The sequence below is a fragment of the Cotesia glomerata genome, linkage group LG1 (assembly GCF_020080835.1).
Source record: "Cotesia glomerata isolate CgM1 linkage group LG1, MPM_Cglom_v2.3, whole genome shotgun sequence".
In the NCBI taxonomy this organism is placed as follows: Eukaryota; Metazoa; Arthropoda; class Insecta; order Hymenoptera; family Braconidae; genus Cotesia; species Cotesia glomerata.
Genome location: NC_058158.1, coordinates 12,987,926 through 13,011,500, shown reverse-complemented (window position 1 = coordinate 13,011,500; position 23,575 = coordinate 12,987,926). Strand labels below are relative to the sequence as shown.

Below are 23,575 nucleotides of genomic sequence, written 5' to 3'. Positions count from 1 at the left end.
CTAGGGTTGTATATTATCAAGAAAAAAGTAAGAAAGTAAATGGATTGTAACTTTCTAAACCTTCAAAGTTTGACTCTTGTACTCTTACAAGAATCCCTATTTATTTTTTTCAAGAAAGATTATTTATAAAAAATATTCTTTTAGCCAATGAAGAATCATTACATCATACTAATAATTTATTTGAAATAAAAGAGAATTTACAATTATTAAAAATTTCTTTAATTCAACAACGAAGCTAAAAAGCAATGACAATAAGCTAAAAAAGATTTATAACCTCACTTTAGGTTATAGAAGCGAAAAATAAACAGGATAATAAAGAATAAAGCATCAAGCAGTTAAATGATAAAAAAAAGATTGTAAAATTTTGACGAGCATCTAAGAAAACACGTGGATCGACAGGTCTACCTACCATATCTCGGATTTAGTTTGGTATGATGGCTCTGGCACGCGACAACGAGGTACGCCGTAGCGGCGCGTCATATGACCATAAAATAAACGTTTAGGGTAGCACACAGACGGCGGTAACCTGGCAGCACATAAACACTTATATAACGGCAATTAAACTGCTTTTAAGACCCATAAAATTGCAATTTCAATAATGTCTGTGACAACACCATTTTTACTCGAGTTGGCCGGACCATCTCTTTGACCTCTTGCGCTACATTTTTATCAGAATTCCGTTTTCAGATCCAGTATATTGAAACAATAATTATCGCTATTGCTATCAACAATTTTATTTGAACATTTTTTTTAAAAAGACTTGAAAAAATTTTATAATGTGACCATATATGGCCAATTTTCATGCCTGGCCTGGTATGACAATAAAAAAATCATTTGCTAAAATTTTTAAATTTTACAAATTTTTTATACATGTGTACATTAATGAACATATCGTACTAAATAAAAATTGGTTTAGTAGTTGATCAAAATGAAAACCTACACCAGATAAAAGTCTTTAAGAGAGTTAATAAAATGATTTTTATATTAGAAATCAACTTCAGACTTAACTCTCTTGGAAGGAAATGATTCAGCGATCATGTGCCATCTGTCAGAGATTTTCAACGTTACCTTCAATAGAAAGTTATGTGGACATACATCACCATTTCAGGATATATCAAACTATAAAGTTAGTACTACCGGTTTTAGAATTGACGTTAAGAATTTAATGAAATTTGGCATATTGGTACTTTATAATATCATAATTAAGCAGTAAAATTTTTGGAAGCCTGGCGAGTTCTGAAAAAAAGATATTTATATTTGCATATTTTTGCCTTTACCATTGATCCTTATAGAAAATCAAAGACTTTATTTTATTTTACAAAACTGGACGTCCAGATTCTTATAAAAATTAAGACAACGAAAAAAATTAACATCTAGAACATATTTAATAACAATCAGTATACTGATTGTTATCAATACAGTATAGTAGATAATCCTATACTCATAGGACTTATAGCAATGCCCTGTAGCGACATAGGGATATCCGCAATGTATTTCTTTCCATATATGGTTTCCAAGCATATGAGAATATTTATTAATAAAAAATATTAAAAAATTATCTCTGTCTCTCTTTCTCGAACGTGATTTAGTATAGGGAAATCTACTTCGTTAATCAAATAGGGTTAGGTTTTGGGATTTGACTCTTGTGGTAACGGTAGTACTACCTTAAGATCTATGTGGCTAATTTTTATATCAGACTATAAATAGGCACATTCAAACACTGATAAAGAAATTAACTTGACTCAAGAGCCAAAATCTTTAACCAAGAATACCATTTTGAAGAAAATGATTTTCTTGAGTCAAGAGAATAAATTCTTGAGACAAGAAAAATTTATTTAAATCAAGAATAATTTATTGACTCAAGAATTTATTCTCTTGCCTCAAGAAAATCATTTTCTTCAAAATGGTATTCTTGGTTCAAGATTTTGGCTTTTGAGTCAAGTTAATTTTTTATCAGTGAATGTATTAAAAATCGAATATGGATTTGTCAAGTCATAAAATTGTCTAATATGACCTTGTATAGAAATATATCGGGCCGTATCAGAAAATTTTTTCACGCGCATCTATCTTTATCATATAGGGTATCTATCCTTTTATTTTTTCATTCACGTACAGAATAATATAAATTACATAAACAGCGTTTGTCTGCTGCAGAAAATATATGCCGGTAGTTATATATTCCACATCTGTTTTAGAAGTTGCGCACGCAATTTTGAACAGCGTGATATAGATGCAATGAAGCCCGTTGATTGGTTCCAGACGTTCTTGGATTGAACCGTATAACCCCTTGGACTATCAAGTAGTCAAGAGAAAAATATGAGATAGGTTAGCGGCGGAGGAGAGAGACAATGGATCCTGGGCATAGCATAGCCCAGCAAGAAACATGATAGAATTAGGGACGAACAAGACGAGTAGGATGAAATAGGATAATATGAGAGACGTCACTGCAGGACGCGCGGCAACCATCATCGAATGCTAATGAGGGGATGTTGGCTCAGAGGCGGAGAATATGGTCGTGCACTGCCGTTGGATCGGTCTGATTATAAATTATGCATTACCTCGCCATTTCTAACCCACGTACGCCAGCAAAATCCGGACGGACATTTCTATCTCTAAAATTACCTACTATTCCTTTACTTAAGCTTTTAGTTATATATTCTTTTATCAAATCAGCATCCTTTGAATTTTTCAAATTTTTACGTCCAACCGTTGTATGTTATTTATGAAGGTTGGTTAATCATTTTTAGAAGTCATGGGTTATTAATTAATCGTAATAATTGCTAGCATAGCATTGTAAGTTTTTTTTTTTTAACTTCCCGCTAAGAAAATTGAAGATTTTCAAAAATCGGGAAGTTATTGGTTTTACCCCATTTTGCAAAAATCGAGTTTGTCACTATGCCTGTGTGTGTGTGTGTGTGTGTGTGTGTGTGTGTGTGTGTGTGTGTGTGTGTGTGTGTGTGTGTGTGTGTGTGTGTGTGTGTGTGTGTGTGTGTGTGTGTGTGTGTGTGTGTGTGTGTGTGTGTAAACTTCTCATAACTTTTGAACGGCTTGACTGATTTAATTGCGGTTGGCGCCATTCGAAAGGGTTCAACTAAACTTAAATTTTGAATACACGTTGGACCGATTCGGACCGATAGATTTTGAGAAATCTTAAAAAAACTGCGAAAAAAAATTTTTTCAAATGTGGTTTTTTTTAATAACTTTCAAACGGCTTGAATGATCAAATCCAAAAACTAATCAGTTCTCAAAATCGAAAACCCACATCGATCGCCGCTGATCCGGTCAAAATCGGTTGATTCGTTCGTGAGTTATCGTTGACGAACTAAATCGAAAAAAAGTGTTTTTTTTCGAATTACACCGAAATTTCCGGTCTGATCAATTTGTGTTTAAAAATGTGTTATAGAATTTGAAAAACTGCGTCGAATGCTGCTAATCACGTGAAAATCAGTCCATTCATCCAAAAGTTATTGTAGTTTGAAAATTTAAAAAATAATGTTTTATTAAACTTCCATCAGACTTTTGAGCTCGGAGAGCTCAAAACTACACGAAAATTATATTTTGAGCTCGAAGAGCTCAATAACGTAATAAGTGCAATTTTGAGCGCTTACTTACGAAAGTAGCGGGAAGTTGCAGGGATGGCCTTCAGGGTCAACCGTTTTCCTAATTTTTTTTTTTTTTTTCAAGTGAGATGGAGAATTTTTGTTGTTTTATTTTGCAATACTACTAAAAAAATTAATGTTAATTATGCATATTTCAATGAGATAATTTTATTTGAATAGCAAAAAATTTTATACTAGTGTGTTAAGAAAAATGTATGCCTGTGAAAAAATTTTTTGATGTAGCATATAAAAAATGGCCATATCAGCCTATAAACGAAAATAAAAATTAATTTTTAGAAAAATTTGATATTATGTTTAAATGTGTACGCCAATATATTAATTAATACATCTTTTTAGAGAAAAAGTTGGTTCAATAATTGATTAAATTGAGAAAATAATAACAAATGATTAATTTAAATGAAATTTAAAGAAAATTGATTTTTGTTTTAGAAAACACCTCAAGCTTGTAAAGAGATGACTTAGCGGACATGCGCACTCTGCTATAGGTTTTCAACATTATACCTTTGGTCGAAAAAATTATGTATCGACGTTCTAATTAGCAAATTGTCTAACTCCATTTTAGAGAATCTTCCATTTGTACGAAAAAAAAATTGATTCAAAATTTAATATCACTTTAAAAAACCATTTAATATCATTATTATCTAATAAAGGTATGTTTTGGTTTGAATCATTCAAATAATTTATAATTGAACTATTGTTGTATCAAAATGTTAAAAAATCACCCTCTAAAAAATAAGGAGTTAGACCAATTGCTAACTATACCGTCGATATGGGCATATGTGACCATATCGGGCTATAAGTATATTTATTTTTTTATTAGAACATCTCAGGCCATCTATATCTTGATATGGCCAATTTTCACATCAGGCTATATAAAGACAGATTAAAACAGAAATATAGATATGTCAGATCAGATATCGTGCTATCAAATTTTTGATATGGCTATATATGGGCATATCAAGACATATCAGAAAATTTTTTCACCGATTTAAAGAATTAAATTAAAGAAATTTTAAACTTTGTTGAGAATCATGATTTATAATTTTTTAATGTATTAAATATTAGAATAAAAAAATTTTTTCCTACAGCGTGTTCATTTTGTAATTAATTTCAAGTCATAAAATTGATCACGATACAAAATACTTATTTATTTTTCATTTCTAAACTTTTTAAATTAAATAAAAACACAAAAAGGTTGACTTTTTATAACAAATAAATCTTCAAATATATAAAATTTAAAAAAAATTTGTGAAACTATAAATGTTAGAATGTTTCAGTACAGCTGTATGCATATATTTATGTTTGCAATAAAAGACTATGATGATGTTGAAATCTATCTGTCAGTAGGCAACTTAAATTTTATGAACCAACTATTGACACCCATAATACGAAGCATTTGAGGTCGTGCATTACTCTCAGCTTGTCAAGGTCAAACAATCTTTCCATTTTACTTTTCTATTATAATACACTGGTGATTAAATAAAAAAGAGAATTAAAATAAATGAGCCTTTTAGAAAATTACTTTTTTAAAATAAATAGAAAATTTTAAGCTCACCAACGATACAATTGAATTTTTTTTAATACTTTTTTTTTCAATTTTTAAATCACAAAGATCGTACAGAAATTTATAAAATTTTGATTTATCATAAAATAAACTCTTCTTTAATGTTTTCACTTACTGAATAAGACAAACGAATGAAACAAAATTTTGAATGAAGTTAGACCATGACAATTTTAAAAAATCAAGAAAATAAAATTTATAAAAATCATTAAGTAGCTATACCATAAGAGCTTTATACAATGGATGATAGGGAAATAGCTTGCAAGATATTTTAGAGTTTCTCGAAACACTTTGGAACATGTGACTGATTATCTGTCGGACTCAGAACTGTTTCTGATGAAAGGATTGATTCTCTGGTCTATTTTTTTATTGCAACTTACTAGTTATCCTTCACACCTCGTTTATTTATAGTTTTACTTTTTCATTTTCGGGTTTTTTTACGGATTCAATGTCAGCTGTCTTTTATGGTTCTATCAATTATAAGCAACACTACAAAACAATTTTGACTTACTGCCCGACTAGAAATTTCAGTGAGGCAGTGATTTGGCGCAAGTAAGACATGCCGAATTCCAAACTTGCAGTAAGTGAGGCATCCAAACCAGGCCGAAGTTTGGGATGTAACGCAGTTGCGAGGCTCAGCCTAACTTGGTTTCCTGATTAGGTTGCAGTTTGGAAACCAAATTCGCAACGAAGAATCCAAATCTAATTCTTTCTTGATTTTTAGCTTTTTTATTATCAAGCGAAAATTAATAATAACAAATGCTTATTTTTTATCTTCTTTTACTATTTTAAGTTTAAATATTAAATTTAGGACTAAATTTTTTAAATATTTCATGAATAAAAAAAAAAAAACAAATTCTTTGTTGCTTTTATTTAATATTATTTTTATTATTTAATTTTATTTTTTCTGTCATTTTTTTTTGTTTTTTGGAGCGTTTTTTAATGTGAAGAGGTTTTTTTGATTGGTAGATTTGATAAGTCAAGGGGGATGGAGATGATGGAGGAGTTAGATACACTAATCATACATAACACTTAACTTTACTTCACACTCGCCTTAATAGTAATTATAATTAGTAATTATTAATTATTAAAAATCGTACATGTCGAACGCGAGACTCGAACACGGTACCCGACGCACGACGGCCCTATACCATACCGCGACGCTACGCCGATGATGAGCGACCTCTTACTTCAAGATACTTATAAGCACAACCAATGTTCGGCTTGCCTAATTTAAAACAAATAAGATTCGAATTGGGCTAGCCTAAGTTCGGAAAGCCAAGTTCGCTCCAAACTAGCAAAACTCAGGTTATCGTTACTTGAAACCAGTTCGGCGTTCCCATGATATATCAGACTTAAGGAATCCATGAAACTTTCCTAGTTACGTTCAAATATGGCAAGCCAAACATTTCGTTCTGCCTACCTTGGTTTTTATAAGGTACTTGCCTAGGCAAGCCTAAGTTAGGCAAGCCAAACTTGCCCCGAATTGGTTCTTCGGCATATGCCTCAATGAAATTTCTAGTCGGGTACATGAGACACCATGTTTATATGTACAATACACAAATACTCTCATGAATACACACTTTTATATGTATAGAACTAAAAGGCTTAACCTTGGAAAGACTTGAAGCCAAATATCTTCTCCCACTCCGTTTTAGAGTACTTTGGCAAGAAACGCCGAAGTTCGTCAAACGTTTGGAATGCCTAACTTGCAGGAAATTATAAAATCCAAAGGTCTACGGAAGTTCGGTTTGCCAAACTTGAAAGTAATTGGGGCCATCTATGGTAAGACGAAGTTTGGCGAATGTTTGGAATACCTAACTTGCAGGAAATTATAAAATCCAAAGACTTACGAAAGTTTGGTTTACCAAACTTAAAGGTAATTAGGGACATTTATGGCAAGCCAAACTTCGGCAAATCTTTGGTTATCGTTACTTCCAGCTAGTCAGGCATTCCAAAGGTTCGCCGAAGTTCGGCTTGCCATAGATGTCCCAAATTACATGTAAATTTGGCATGCCAATCTTCGTTTTGCCTAACGTGGATTTAAGAAGGCGCAAATTAGGCTTGCCTAAGTTAGGCAAGCCAAACTTTCCCCTCACTAATTCTTCGGCATTCCTCACTACAATTTCTAGTCGGGTGAGTATTATTCAATGACGAAAGTCGTTTGTTTATAAGCAAATTGATCAGAAAATAATTTAAAGCAATTTTTCTTAAGCCTTTTTAACAGAACTGTTCATTAATTAATAGCTTCTAATATTAATTTGATTTACTGTGAAAATAGATTGAAATTTTATGATTTAATATTTTATATATTATGAAGCAGAATACTAATACATACTATATACATTATCATCCAGTTTTTACATCTTTAAATACAATAAGCTCCGGATTAGCTGAGATTTCTTTCCATGAATCTGACAAAAATAATTCAGAGAGAGAGAGAAATGTATTCTGTGGTTTCCTCTTGATATCAGGAACCTCAATGAGATTCCAGACGTGTTGTGATTTTGAACAAAGAAACCAGAAAAAAAGAGTAGCAGTGATCCCCACAAACCAAATAAAAAGACAATGGGAGGTAGATTTCTTTGATTAGGTACAGTAGGAGAAAAAGAAAACAGTCTATGCAGCCAAAAACGAGAGAAAAAAAATATAATAACATTAAAAATAAATGCCGCAGATACAAAAATGTATTTAATAGATAAAATAAAAAAAGTTAATGGAAAACGTCGCTAAATAAATGATGCCGCAGATTATTTATGTATACGTTGATTATATAATTACATACTTTAAGGAATTAATTGCGATAAAAGCAATGAATATCATTAATTAAATACCCAAATTGACTCATTTTGTCCGGTGCTTAACGGTCCATGTTTCATATAAAATAATTACGTTGATTTGGTATTAAAAAATAATTGCAAAATTTATGGTTTTATAATTTGAATTGAATTGTTCAACATTAAACAGAACAAACACGAGATTGCCTTTGAATTCTATCATAAAATATCATAGACTTATATATTTTGGAATCTCTGGAGGCCTACTATTCAAGATTGGCTTATAAGGATCAAGTGTTGTCTATGAAGGTGTAAAGTTTCGGAGTGTAATGATTTTATGAGTCCACAGAGCTTGTTTCTAGACTCAACTCTCGTCATTACAACTTGAATCCCTCTTTAAAATAATTTTATTAGACTATATGCTGTACCTGATAAATCTATTTATAAAGGCGATTTGTATAAATCTAGGAAGCAATTCTAGAGTGCCATATTATGATTTTTGAATACATAGACAATCATATTTTGGTTTAACAAAATTTTTTTCTTTAAAATTATATTTTTAACTCAATACATTTAGTTTTTTTTTTTATTTTTCAACATTTACTTTTTTCTAAGAATTAACAACTAAGAAAAAATTATTTTTTTTTAAATCAACTTAATTTTTCCTTTCATGTATTTATTAAAGAATTAAAAATTTTATATAGTTTTAAAAACATTTTTTAAGGCTCAACAATGATTACTATTAGAGAAGAATTGTCTTCATTCACATGCTACATAAAAATTAAATTGCTACCACATTTCATTGTAAATCATATTGATAAAGAAATGTTCTTGATTCAAGAAAAAAACATTAAAATTCTGGAACAAAGTATAATCTACTTAAACCAAGAACAATATTTTTATTCAATAATTTTTTTACTTGATTCCAACTAAATTAATTCTTCAAAATAATCTTCTTGGTTCTAAATTTTTTTTTTTAATCAAGTTATTTCATTATCAATATGTAAATTAAAATAAAACTCACTTATCGATTGATTGATCAAATAAAAATTAAAGATATTTTTTTATGTATCGCTAAACTTTTAGCGAGTGAAAAAAATTTTGTTGTTCACAATTTTTGTCATGAAGGTAACGACCATACTTTTTTGCATGCTACAAGGTAATTTTAAAAATCATAAATCTAACACCACCATGTAGTATGTAGTCATTACAGATGATCAATATCAGGCTTTAGTTGCATTATTTTTATGAAAAAAGTATATTTCTGTCGTCGTTGCAGTAATCAGCTTAAAACACCCCCAAGTCCAATTTAACATATGTCGTTAATTATATTATAACCATAGATAATGAAGATAATAAATACTTGAAGCTAATTATATCACAATATAAATATAAAATATCTTTAACCGTCTAGTCTTACCATTCTATACTATCGTGTAATTTATATTCGCAATGTTATCTATATCACACATTATGTACTCGATCAAAGATATCAATAGCAATAATAAGATACTCTTATTGATCTAGATTAGGATGCTTGCTATTTATTTTAAGATTTCTCATTGATTAATTATTGTCAGTTATATACTTACTATTTTCAATGCTTGAGATTGATCAATTAGAATGAAATTGGATAAAAAATTTTGAGTTATTCGAAGAATGAGGAAGTGACAAGTGAACTATTTTACTCACCACACACAACTCGATCGAACGGGCTCATCCAATCTGAAAACAATAAATCATTTTTTAATGGTTGATTTGAAAATTCGTGAACTTGAAATGATAGGATTGAAATTTTAGCAGAAGTAGAAGCATTGAAAGGAATAGAAGCCAGGAAGCATTCAAGATAATTGTCGTGAGGTTGTTAATTTGAAAAATTATAAAAACTGATAATGAAAGTAGCAGACATCTAAAAATTTTTGTAACGAATTAATTATGATTAAAAAAAATATTTTGAGAAATTCGCACTTATAGTTGTTTCAAATTTTCACGCATGAAATTTATTTAATTGTTTCATTAAAATTTTTATAAAAATCTTAAAAAATGCCAGATGTCTGTAAATTTTTGTACCATCATAAAATTACAAAAGTTTGAACAATTCCGAATAATTAAAAAAGAAAAATATTAAACTGTCTTCGTTAAATTTTAGTTTGGAAAGTGATAAAGATCTAATATAGATTAAATGCACAAGACTTAATGATCAATATTAATTGATGTTTTTTCAAATAACTTCGGAAATAATACCTAAAACTTTCATAAAATGATAATTATTATTTAAAGTTTTATAATTTCACTAAACTTAAAAATTTTAAATGTAATTATAAAAGTATATACTATTTCCCTATACTATACTATTGTTGCCACTCGACTTTCCAACGCAATGTTGACTAGAACTCGCATTCGCATAAAAAGTGACCTACGGTAATACTGTCAAGACTTGAATAATAAAGAAATAAATTAGCTGTCTCTAATAAAAACTGTATAAATATTTCTAAAATTTTATTGCAACTATACATAAGCATTGATTATAATCAAAACATTCTATGCACGTCAAGTTGTTTTGGGTACATGTGCTTATCATAAAGTTTTTAGGCCTGATAAATAACTAATAATTAATAATTAATAATTATGTAACAATTTGATAGATTTTTTTCACTTTTAGAACCATTTTTTGCAGTCTGCAAAATAAATTTGACGACATGAAATTTTATACTTAAGATTAGGCTTTAATCTGATGATATTTACAGAATTACTTGTCTTTCTAAAGGTCAGAGTAAAGAAATATAAATAAAGATATTGTTTTAAAAATAATTTTTTATTTATGCTAACATTTAAAAAGTGTTCGATTTATTTAAAGTGCTATGACTTATTGCTTTTTATAATCGGCTCCTTTGTGTGTCAAATTACGATAAGACTACACAGACAATGCAATAATAAATAAACGATAATTGATAGTAATAAAATAAAGTACCATGTAGCGCAATTTTAATTCAATTTATTTTTATGCTTGGTTTAATTTCAAAACTATGATTTTACTTAAGACAAAGTTATTTCAATTTTATATCTGACGCAAAAATGCATTTTTTAATGTATTATTTTAGGAGAGTAAATTTATTCGACCATTATTTCACCTACAGCTTATTGTAAATTTTGACCTTGATTCGTGTCTTATTTATGTAATATTTTAAATTTAATTAGCATCAGAATAATTACAGCCTTACTTTTATCATTATTTTTACTCATGGTCATTCATTTATCAGTACTATAATTGAAAATAAAAAGTATGCTTATTATGATGTTTTATTTTAATAAACTTTCATTTTTTTCATTTGACCTTGACATTGATCATAGCATTGATGGTTATTCGCTTTGATATCACTTTTTTTTTTTTTTTTTAGTCACATTTACTACATATTTATAAGCGAGTATTTTATTGTTGTTCTGTAATATAATTTGATAAGTAAATAATGTCAATAATTCATAAGTAGACGGATTTTGAACAAAATGAATTTTTTTTTCAGTTTATAAACACCGTTATTTTAATTTTTTTGTTCATTAACAATTCAAAAAATATGTTCATACTTTTCTATGAATTTTAAAAAATATTTAATGAGTAAATAATTATCATTTGATGAAAAATAATGTTTATAATCTAAATTGGTCTAAAATATAATGTTCAAGGACAAAAACAGTTATAAGATTACATTAAGCAAAAGAAAATAATATTTTTAATGCCAACGAGATAATGATTCTCTTTTTACGATGAGAAACTTGGTTTCTTTATAGAATTATTTCATCCGAGAATCGTGAAAACTCTATGGAGATGCAATCTCTAATTACTCAACTTCTATACCGAGACTACTTATCATTGGTATTATCGTTATTATTTTAATAGTTATTGTAATATACTTATGCATTCATTGTTGTATACTACCTATCGGTTTGATGGTCTTCAATTACTCTTACCGTTGAACAAAAGCTTAAGCATCAGAAAAAATAAATTTGAAATTTGTAAGATGGTAAAAGAAGAATACCCTCTCAATATTTTTTATGAGAAACTAAAAGTCATGAAAACCGAATTGCTGCAGATTAATGAGCCTATATTTGTTTCCAATTACAAACAATTTCATGTAACCAAAACAAAATAAGGATAGCACATTAAATGCCAAGAGATTTATTCCTTATAAGTATAATGACTAACGACGTTAAAAATAAATTTTTAAATAATAAATTACCATATAAAACAACATTAAGTAAATAAAAATGACATATGTATAATCTACTAATTAACAAATATCATTTTACATATCAAGGTATCTATTTATAGCTGCAAGACATCAATTATCAGAGATTATTAATACTGCTTCTTCAATGATTCCAACTTAATTAGCTTGGGATAGTACTGAACATATGAAAAAAGTAAATGTCTATTGGAAGTGTACTAAAAATTAAATAAATTAATCGAAAAGATACCAGACATTGCATGATGGAAAATAGAAGTGAGTATATGCTATAAAAAGTATCCATTATGAACATTAATGATCAATACATTTTACGACTTTATAGCCTCGAACATAGATGATTATTACCTATGAAGCGTATGCTTGAGTAGCGACGGCCGACGGAAAGCTCAATTGGCCTTAAAGTCCTATTTACTCAATGAAGTAAGCTGTATCACAAGAATAATAATCAATGAAATTCATAGTTTCAATAATAAATAACAAATGTGAGCAAGCTGTATAAACAACCGGGTGCAGTGATCGGATTATTAGAGCCGTGGATTGCATGCTAATAAAAGCATAACCAGTGATAGACATAAATCTACGTGACTACTCACCTGTTATAGACATCCAAGGATATCTGGGAATGTCAGGTATTCCTGGTTGTCCGGGAGTGGGCTGCTGACAGGAAGTCAGCGGATCAACAACAGACGCTGCGGCGGCTTGGTGATAGAACTGTGCCGCTGCTGCCATGGAAGCTGAAGCGGCAGACACGGCTGATGAGGGTGATGATGAGACGAGACCACTGGAAGCACCACCATTCTGATGATGATGACTTAAATTGTAATTGACTATAGGATCTGTGGAACTGGGCGCGACGTTCCCGGTAAGACTGGCGGTGTATCGACAGGATTTATCACCATTGGCAGCATCAACAACGGCAGCTGCTGCCAATGCTGCGCTAGAAGCAACCGATGACCCGAATCCAGGTACCATAGACGAGGTTGCACCAAAAGCTGCTGCAGCAACCGCCTGTTGTTGCTGATGATGATGATGTACCGCTGCTGCGGACACGTAGGGGTACATGCTAGAAGCTGTTCTTGCCGCCGGTGATGTTGAGGCAGAGCTTCCTGAGTGCTGAGGACTAGAGCCTGTTGGTGAGGGCGAACTGTGATGAGCGTAATTGACAGCTGCCGCGGCTACGGCTGCTGCCGACAGGCTGGACTCTAGGCTTGCGGTAGATGATCCACCTGAGCAAGTCTGAAGAGAACTTGGATTTGAAGTTGCAAATAACTGTTGATGATGAAATTGTTGGTGATACTTAGGTAGCATACTATCGATTATGAACTTAGAACTCATCGCTGCGCAAGCGAACCCCGCACTCGATTAAGGGCAGTCAACATCTGCCCTCGAGATTATTTGAACCCATCATTGTAATTGTTACCTCAAACTTGGTAAATTTTCCTTGGACTGTTGGTTGTAAGCTCAAAGCATGCTAGACCAATTCTGTTATTTACAAACACTGTATTTTAAAAATTCACAAATGGTGTCCTTTTTAAATCCACAAGATGTTTTCATGCGTTTGTTGGCATCCCCCTCCTCCTGGTATAAGCCTCACACCCTCCCCCTCGCTTAAACTCTCTTTATTGGTACTTTATCCTCACTTTTACTACCACTTATGCAACAGGGCACATAACACACCATGCTAAAATAGTAACAGCTATTTGCCCAAGTTTCAAACAAACTGTTTCAGAAGCGTTACTTAATATTATTAGGCTTAAAACCATCGACTAGAAACACACCATGTTCTTCTTTAATCAATCAACCACTTTAGTCTTTATCTTGCTACACGATAATTATACTAATTAACAAAACACAATGCACAATTATGATCACATAAATAATATTAATAATCGATGAAATACTACAGTTATTAATAATTATCAATAATAATAAATATTAAATAGCACGAGAATGTCAACAACGATAAAAGGATCCGTCTGGAGTAGTTGATTTTAACCCTTGAAATAGGGCTGTAAGGCGCGGGAGAATGGGAGATCACGGCTTGTCAGGTGTTAGATGCCGTTTCTTGCGTACTTCTCGGATAGTCGACGAATCCTTTATGGGCCATGCATGAAGGTACTATAGCCCCCTATCCTGAACACCGCGTACTACACTACAGCCAGCTAAATGTAACCCCTTACAATAATGGCGCCGCTTGTCTCTTGCAGCCCCTCTCCTCTGAATAGCACAGCTGGTAAACAGAACGGACCAATCGGTGCATGACCTTACGATCAGAGGACCAATCCCAGGCAAGCTAGGCGCGCCAAGATGAATGGGTTTCTACCGGTCTTCTCTCTCTTTCCAGCTCACATTTCACCATACCTTAAATCCTCCGCTCTCGATCTCACTTCCTCTGGATGCTTCTCCACTGTCACACGCTCACTTGGTTTTGCTCAGTTGCCGCCACCACCAGCATCACCGTTGCTGGTATTCCTGTGCTGCTTTCACTGCTGCTGTCACCGTGTGGTACTGGTGTGGCGCTGCTAGCTGGCCACTGCTGACTGCTGCTCTCACTCTTCCTATCTCTCTCTTTTCTCGCCTTCTACCTCACATTGAGCACTGCTGCGCTATACACTCATTCTTGGCACATTGTTAAGGCATGCGTTTTGTATTGCTCTGAGGCTCTAAACTTCAGATTATGATCATGACCACGTTATTCCAAGAATGACAAGGTCTTTCAAATTACTGCCCATCATGAATTTAACTGTCTTCAAAACTCCAGTTCCAGTTTCAATTGTCTATTTTACGTCACAACAAGCTTCAAATAAACATTCCAAATCCTCAATAATATATTGTCACGTACATTCTTCATCAACAATTCTTCTGACATGATACTGTTTCAGCTTCAGCGCTTAAATTTGATGGACCATTACCATTAGACTTCTTGATCTAACTGTGGACACTTTCTTCTACTTATCGTCTCTTTCACAGACGAATTGTTTGTTATCTTTATCATTTTTCGTTCAATTGACGTTTCATCTTACTATTCGCTATACATTTGAATCATCTAAAGTTTTTTTTTCTCCACAACACAAGCGAGATAAATAGAGAACTCTTTAATCTGAAACCTCTTATTCTCTCTTTTTATGCCTTGTTTCTTCTCGGCTTTTACTCACACCGTCGGCTTTCTGTTAATCTCGAATACCATATGGGTACCCTGACCTCATCAGATGAGTACATATTTGCCACTTGACATTAATTTTTAAAGATTTTTTCGGTAATATATTGCCTATTAAATTTTTTTCAAAGAGTAATTGAGAAACTTTTCACTTCTGTTGATTATATTTTTATATATTAATGTATAATGTATTATAAGTATAATTTTTTTGGTAAATCGTAAACAGAGTAACGACATCATAAATTAATCTACGACTCGATTTTTGATGTCACATTTTCAAAAGAGGAGAATTTTCATCAGCATATATCGTTGAGATACTCTAAGTAGCTCTCGAAAAATGCTGAACCCGTCTTTGCCAAAATATTGAAGACTCTTTTCTCATTTTTCCCCACCTTAGTTTTCCCGTCTTCAAACTTTGTTATAGAGGAGGAAAGAGCGTGAATGAAAAGATATAGATAAAAAAATGAATAAAAATGAAAGGAATAGAAAAGAACGTGCCAGGCATTCTTCATCCTCGAGGCGCGAATAAAAGAGGGTAGAAAAATCTTTTTCAGAGCTGAAAATTCTGATACTCAAGATAATAATAACTTGACAGATAAAATTCCATAATTGAGATAAATTTTATTGTTTCATTAAATTAATTAATTTTAGAAGAAATTAAAAATTTGACAGGCAAATAATTTTATTTTAATATCACAAATAAATAGAATAAAATTATTTTTACGGAAATTAAAAAAAAAAATTATATTATTCGTCCGCTAAAAAGTTTAATGTAGCTTAACCATCCTTAAGGTAAAAGCCCCAATAGATGATCATGTACCAGTATATGATCACTCCATGTATTTGTATACCTATATTTGTGAATATAGATGTACAGATACATGGAGTGATCATATACTGGTACGTGATCATCTATTGGGGCTTTTACCTTATAATTGTATAAAAATTTTTCTTAAGAAAAAATTTTTTGTACCTTATTATATCTTTCATCGAAATCTAATTTAATGTCAGATCTAATTTATTGTCACTATAAAAATAATTGGGAGATAATAATTTATCTATCAAGTTATGAGATTATTAATATTAATAATAAAATTTCGGGCTTTTGATTTCAATAATTTTATTTTTGTTCTAAAATGAACTCAAGAGGAAAAAGGAAGATCAATAAATAATAATATGATAAAATTTTTAATCTAAAACATAAAATCACTCTCATCGCCATAATCAAGTTTATTATGATTTATAGTACTGTAACTTTTAGAATTATAATACTGTTCTTTAATCACGACTATAATAAAACCTTTTCAAATTTGCATAATATAAATTATTATTAAATGTATAATATCAAAGATTATCACGTAATTGCTCATAATTATGGCTACTAAATATTTATTTACAGCCCATCATTTAGAAACCTTAATAATCTTATAGTCAATAGAGAAATCTATAATTTACTGTTATAAAATAATCAGAAACCAGTAAAATGTGCTCGAATAAAAAATTATAAATGGTTCTCGGTATTAGATGATTCACAATCAAGTAGAATAGTTTCACTGAGTCTGTTGTTTATGCAATGAAAATATAAAAAAGAGAATCGTCCTAAAAATTTTAAGAGCACTAAAATTTTTACAAAACAGTAGCAGATAATTTTTCAATAAAATCTGTATTTAAAAAAGATAATTTTATTTTAGAACTCTATAGCACTTCATAGAGCCTGTTATGTTTGGAAATAAAGTCGAAACTACTTTAACTACAGTTAAGAGTTTTCAAATTTTAACTATTCGATTAAATTAATTAGAATAAAATTATTTAATTGATTAATATGAATTAATTCGACCCTCTAAATTAATTCGAACCTTAATTTTGAGGTTTCTAAATAAATTTAATGGAGGAAATTTTAACGTATAATAGATCTGGTTTTAAGGTTTACAGTAATATATACTTTTGATACATATGAGTTAAGTGAGGGGTTCCAGTATAAGCTTGAATTGATGACACGAGTGTAAAGAAATGACGCATTTGCCATTATGTAGGGGATTGACTACTTAGCTTTGTATACGTGTCGATAAATATGTGTGTGCTGACGAGATCTGTAGTGAGTGTAGCACAATCTTAGACGAGTCTCGTATGATATCAATTCAAGCCTACCAAGTCTCTGATATGAGTTTAAAATTATGTACATTGAAAAAAAAAATGTTATGATGGCTTTGAAAATTTGAAGAATTCATGATCGAATGTTATAAAAAATATGAAATATATGAAATTATAAAATATATGAATCTTAAAAAATATTTAAAATTATCAAAGTTTTAGCCAAAGTAGACAATTATTGGAGCCAAAAATATTTTTTTGAGTCAAGAAATTTTCTTTTTTCCAAAAAATTTTAATGAATTTTTATTCAAACTATTGTACAATTTTGAAAAATTCATGAGAAAAAATTGATTTTGATGAGCACGATGAAAATTTGAGACTAATTGGAAAAAAAAAAAAAAATTGAAATTATTCTCTCAATATATACACTGATAGAAGGATTTATTTGTGTCAAAAAATATTTGTTAATAGTTAACAAATCATTTATTAGAGACCACTTTTTAGTATTAAATAAATATTTCTTATTATTTAAAATGATTTGTTTGTATTCAATAAATCTGATATTCATTTATTAAATATTAATAAATCTTTTTAAATACTAAGAAATATTCGTTAAGGACTAAAAAGTGGTCTCTAATAAATGATTTGTTAAATATTAACAAATATTTTTAACTATAAACAAATCCTTCTATCAGTGTATGACAAATGATTACGCATCAATTTATGAAAAATGGATGAAAATAATCCAGTCCCAAATGGATTTTATGACATTAACCTGTTAATGACACGATCTTTTAAAACAGAGCCCACGTAAAACCTCTCGCAACACGAAAAATGTTTCAATAGTAGGTGTCATTTTACTACATTTCAGCCATGCTCTGATTACTCATGTACCTAATATGAAATTTATATTTCACACTACATTAAAACTGAAACTTTTTTTGCAATAATTTTATAGTTGCATAAATTTTAACAACATTGATTTTCAAAATTAATCTTTGTTTGTTTAAAATTTACTTACTTTCTGATTCATTTTTTAATCTGATGTTTTTTTGCTGTAAATTAAAGAAAAATACAATTTAATGGGTCATGATAATAATGGCCCATCATCATAATAAAAACATTATTAAATGCATGTGATTCTAAAAAATCGTAAGCCTGAATTTTATGAATTTAAATCTTTAATATTTTTTAATTGATGATTGTTACTTACCGATCGCGACTTGGTGATTTTTTCTGGAAAAATAAAAAAAGAATAGGTTAAAAATTGTAATAATAATTTATTTATTTTATTTTTGATCAATTGACTAAATATGAAATCAGATAAAATAATCATAAATTAAATCATATAATTTTTTGGCTAATCAATTCAAAACTGTTCATCAAAAGAAGTCGCAACATTTTTTCACATAATGACTTTTTTTTCGTTCAGCTCTACGAATTCTGTTTTACTTATTTTAAACAGAAATACCTATATCACATAACAAAAATGATTTCTGAGAAAATGAACTTGACCCTAGTATACTTATTCGAGCATAAATGTATAAACTTATTTTTCAGGTATATCTGTCCTTAAACTGTTTTGATTTTTTCCTCTCACAGGGGATCACTGCGAGCATATAAAATACCATAACTATGTCAAAATACAATCTTTGAATAGGATCCATAAAGATGAATGTGCCACCACTTCTACTTCTTACTGGTTAGACAATCTGGCCACTGGAAATAAGACTTTCTTTTTCCAGCTAATAGCAAGACCGAAGACCGAAGACCGCCTTTGAACAAACCTGAATATATAGTTAGTTACTAGTTATGAACAAGAAAGAAAAAAATACCTAGGTCTCTCTTCTACATCGTCACTCCTCTTTCGCATGAACTTTGTCCGACAGAATAAACGCATAACTAAAAAAAGGGTTCTTCTATGGTTACACAAGATAAAATATATCCTCGATCCTAGTAAGTCCATTTTTTCTATTCACATAAGTAAAACGATATCTTGTTTTTATAATAGAACCTGGTCTGATCAAACGAATATGTAATTCCACTGAGATGATCGATGGCAGCTAGACAACTTGAGTAGCTACGACAAAAAGACGTTTTTTTTTTTTTTTTTTAATATCTTGAGTTACAACGAAGTTTTTGCTCAACTCATTTACATAAGTCATGTCAAAGTAATTTGAGTCTTTTGAAAACTTTCTTAGATCGAAATAGTGAACTAAAATATTTTTTATTTTGTTCAATTGAAGTTCAAAAATGATTAGTGTACTAAAAAAAAATGCAAAAATATTTTTTTAAAAAGACCCCCTTCCCAATATGACGGAATTATCCTTCTCTAAAGTACCTTAAACTATATTTTTATACGAGTTTTTGCACAGATTGATAAAGATAATATAATAACTCGATTCGAGAAAAAATTTTGTACCAAGATAATTATTTTGAAGAAATTCTTGATTTTAAATCGAATCGACCAATTATTATACTAAATTTCTTTTATCTTAAGTAAACTTCAATTCATCTAAGAATTTATTTCCTTGATTAAAAACAATCAAACTCTCCGAATTGATTTTCTTCGTTAAAGATATTTTCTCTTAAATCGAGTTAATTTTTTTGTCAGTTAAGGATTTTTTATAGACATTCAACCGAGAGAAAAATTTTCTTGATTCAAGAGAAAAAAATCTAAAATTATTTTGAAGTATTGGTTTGGTTTTTTTTTAATTAAACACAAAAATTCTAGAGCCAAGAAATTGTTCTTGCTTCAAGTAAATTTTGAATGACTCAAGAATTTTTTTAATTTAATTAATATACACAAACTAAATGATGAAGAGGAATTCTACGGTGATACATTCAGTGCGTGTATATCGAATATCAAAAAACAATTTATGTATAAATTACAAAGACTCTTTTATTTTCTCGTTTTTTTTTTTTTTTCATTAATTAAATTCTAATTAATTTTTCTCTTAAATTAATGTTATTTAATTTTAAATACTTTTTATTGATATGTATTGCTGATAGGCGTATGTTGATTAATAAATAAATAAATATAAACAAGTTCTTCAAAATGAAACTTCTGACTCAAAATTCGTTTTCTAAAATTATAATTATGATGAATGAAAATTTTTTATTGACAAAACTCCGTCACTAGATGAATTGAAATTCAATCCCAGGTATATTTACAGTAGTCAATCCTCTCAATTATTTTTTTATTATCAATTCACATGTCAGAATTAACCAAAGAACAGCTCTTTAATATCTAAATTCCATAAAAGCGAAATTGCTTTTCACATTCAGTAGTAAATCATGATAAGTCAATAATGCTAAAAATAAAAATTACACATGTAAGGAAAGTATCTTCACATGCAAGTAAATCCACAAGGTAGTTTTACTTGTTGGATCCTCTCGTCAGATAAATTTGATTGAAAAAGTAAAGTAGTGAGTGCATTTCTGATGTATAAATATAAGCGTTGCGGAATAAATAGGCTGTGGTCACCGGATCGAAGTCCAGTTGTGAACTGATAGGCAGCCAGTTTTTCACTGGAATTCTGTTCTTCAGACGTCTCTTCGTCACACATACCCACACAAAAAAAAATCTTTTACGACTCATGATAAAGATGACGATGCGACAAGGAAAGGAATAAAAACAGGAATGGACGGTGGTCCGAGGTTCCAAAAGACAAAAATATGTAGAGAGCTAAGAGGACGCCTAAAGCATCCAAAGAGACACCTAGTGCGCCATCTTCGAACAGATAACAAAAACCCTGACCCTCGTCATGTTTTCCCTCCTTTTTATTTTACTATTATCATTATTATTTTTTTTTTCCTTGCGTGATTCGTAGTAAAGGTGTTCTTGTCTCTCGATCGACAAACGACAAATTTTATGTTCGGATACTTTAATAGAATGTGAGCTGATATCGTTATTATGTTATTATTATTACTATTGTTATTATTTCATGGCCTGCTACAACTTTAAATTAAACTACTTTCCAATATGTTACTTCGAAATTCGAATTTTTATCACCAAATTACAAATTTTTAGAGCTACTCAATGGTTTATGGCCTTTGTCATCACGATGTCATAAAATCAGTGTAATATACCAGATAATGTTGTGATTAAAACTGGTAACGGTAGCTCCGTAAAATGATCACATTTATTCTCTCATTTTCAATTTATTTAACAATCTAATATAACTTTATTTAAATAATTATACATATTCTTTAATTGCAAACATTTAAATCATGAATCATGTTTACTAACATCACTGAAAAAAAAATTTATAATCGTTGACTCTATTCGATTTAGTTGATGTTTATTCGAGTATTTGATTACACAACAAAAAGGTGATATAGAAGAATTCGTACGTTAGTTCTACTTTAGCGACTGAAAATCTTGGAAGCACAGAAAACTGTGGAGTACCTGGAGAGCAACCATTTGCATACTTGGTTGGTATCTTATCAACAACAATCGATACCTGCTCACGTTGTGGAATTACTTGTATTTATCAGCTCCATTTTTATGAGAGTGAGAATGAGTGCTAGGTGATTAAAATATTTTTTTTTCTTTACAGATTTGCAGTACTCGATCCTAGCTCCATTATCTAAAACAATGAAAAATTTTAAATTGCTGGATAATTGTTGCGATAAAAATATGGAAAGTTAGCGAAGAACAACAATTGTTGAAATCCCTTCACCTTCACTCTAAATTGCGAACAAAGCTCGATAAAAATTTATGCGTTTTATTGTTTTTTCAGGTTTCTAGATCTCTGGAAAATTATTTTTTCTATTTCCTGACAAGCAAATTTGTTAATTAAAGATTGTTACGACAGCATCAATTTATTAAAGAATTTAAAAATACAAAAGAAAATTTTAATAAGAGATTTTTTTATTTCTATTTATTTTTTAAGTCAGAAGAAAAAATATTTTGTTGGAGTACTTATTTATCGTACTTATATTTTCTTATAAGAAAATATTTTGGAAAATGAAAATTATCAACCAAGGGGTTGAAGAAATAATTTTTGAGCTAGATAAATTTCTTCCTGCTCCAAAACAACTTAAATCTTTTTGAAAACTTTTCTGATTTAAGTAAATCTTTTTTTTGTATACTAAAAAAAATTAAAATGATTCAAGAGAAAAATTCTTATACCAAGAAAACCATTCTAAACAATTTCTTTACTCTAAAGTTAATAAAATTGTAACTTAAACTAAATTCGCAATTTCTTAATTCAGTAGTTTTTCGGTTTCATTCTAAACAAAAAAATATTTAAAGATGATTTTTTTGGATCAATAATTTTTCTCTTGAATTAAGTTGATTTTTTTTTCTGTGCATACATCAAAAGACAATCATAAAAACAATTCCAATAAATACTTTTGGATAAAAATTAGTGAAACTGTTTCTATAATTTTTATATCGTATAATCGTTAATAAATTTAATAATTTTAGAAGCATCCAGGGCTAATTACAAATATCCAGGATCGCTATATAGATTTAGATACATTTTACAAAAGCTTCACCCCCAAGCACCACCATAGAATTGAATAAAGTTAAAGTTGAATTACATAAAAGATAAAAAATTCTAGATATACAATAAATATTATTACTCAAGTGTATTTGAATGACACGTGACATATCTTGGGAAGGTAGAATTGAAGATTCGTCAGATAACAGTTCTGCGAGTGTCAGGCCACTTAACGGCATCGGCCGAGCGGATTTGTGATTCGATGCGTTTTATTGCTGCTTTACGCCGGTTTATTGCGCCATCAAAACATAAAATGCCAGCGGGAAGTGTGCACGCGTGGGTACACCTCAACTTCACTTATACCACTTATGCTGCTCGCGTTCTTCAATTTTACGATAAGCGGTTTACTGTATTAAAGAAAAAAAAAAATATTTCATTATTGTGGTTAATAGTGAATATTATCTTCTAAATAGACGGTATTATAGTTTTATTTCTTTTTAATAATAAGTCTTAAATAAGATTTTCAAAATTTAGCTAAAAATTTTGTACAAAACTTATTGACTTATTGACGTATTGGTGTATTATTATTATTATTATTATTATTATTATTTATTATATTGAAAATAATTATTGAAAGACGTAAATATTGAGAGAACATTTTGGTAGCCCTTGATA

At 30.0% G+C, this 23,575-nt stretch overlaps 1 protein-coding gene across 7 annotated transcripts in view; it reads right to left on the bottom strand.

Annotated features, from left to right (window-relative positions):
• Positions 1–23,575, bottom strand: part of LOC123261367 (homeobox protein abdominal-A homolog) — a 226,508-nt gene that overhangs the window by 30,409 nt on the left and 172,524 nt on the right. For 3 of the 7 annotated variants that reach the window (XR_006508674.1, XR_006508670.1, XR_006508671.1), the window contains 2 exons: positions 23,043–23,307; positions 22,006–22,042 (listed from right to left, as the gene is read on the bottom strand). Coding sequence is in view for 2 of the 7 variants with exons in the window: in XM_044722968.1 (XP_044578903.1) it covers positions 9,651–9,683; positions 12,796–13,537 (775 nt within the window). In the remaining 5 variants the exon portion in view is untranslated. Of the gene's footprint in view, positions 1–9,650; positions 9,684–12,795; positions 15,128–18,471; positions 18,506–18,663; positions 18,687–22,005; positions 22,043–23,042; positions 23,308–23,575 lie in introns of those variants that run through there. The other 4 variants (XR_006508672.1, XM_044722968.1, XM_044722962.1 and 1 more) reach the window with 4 other exon arrangements.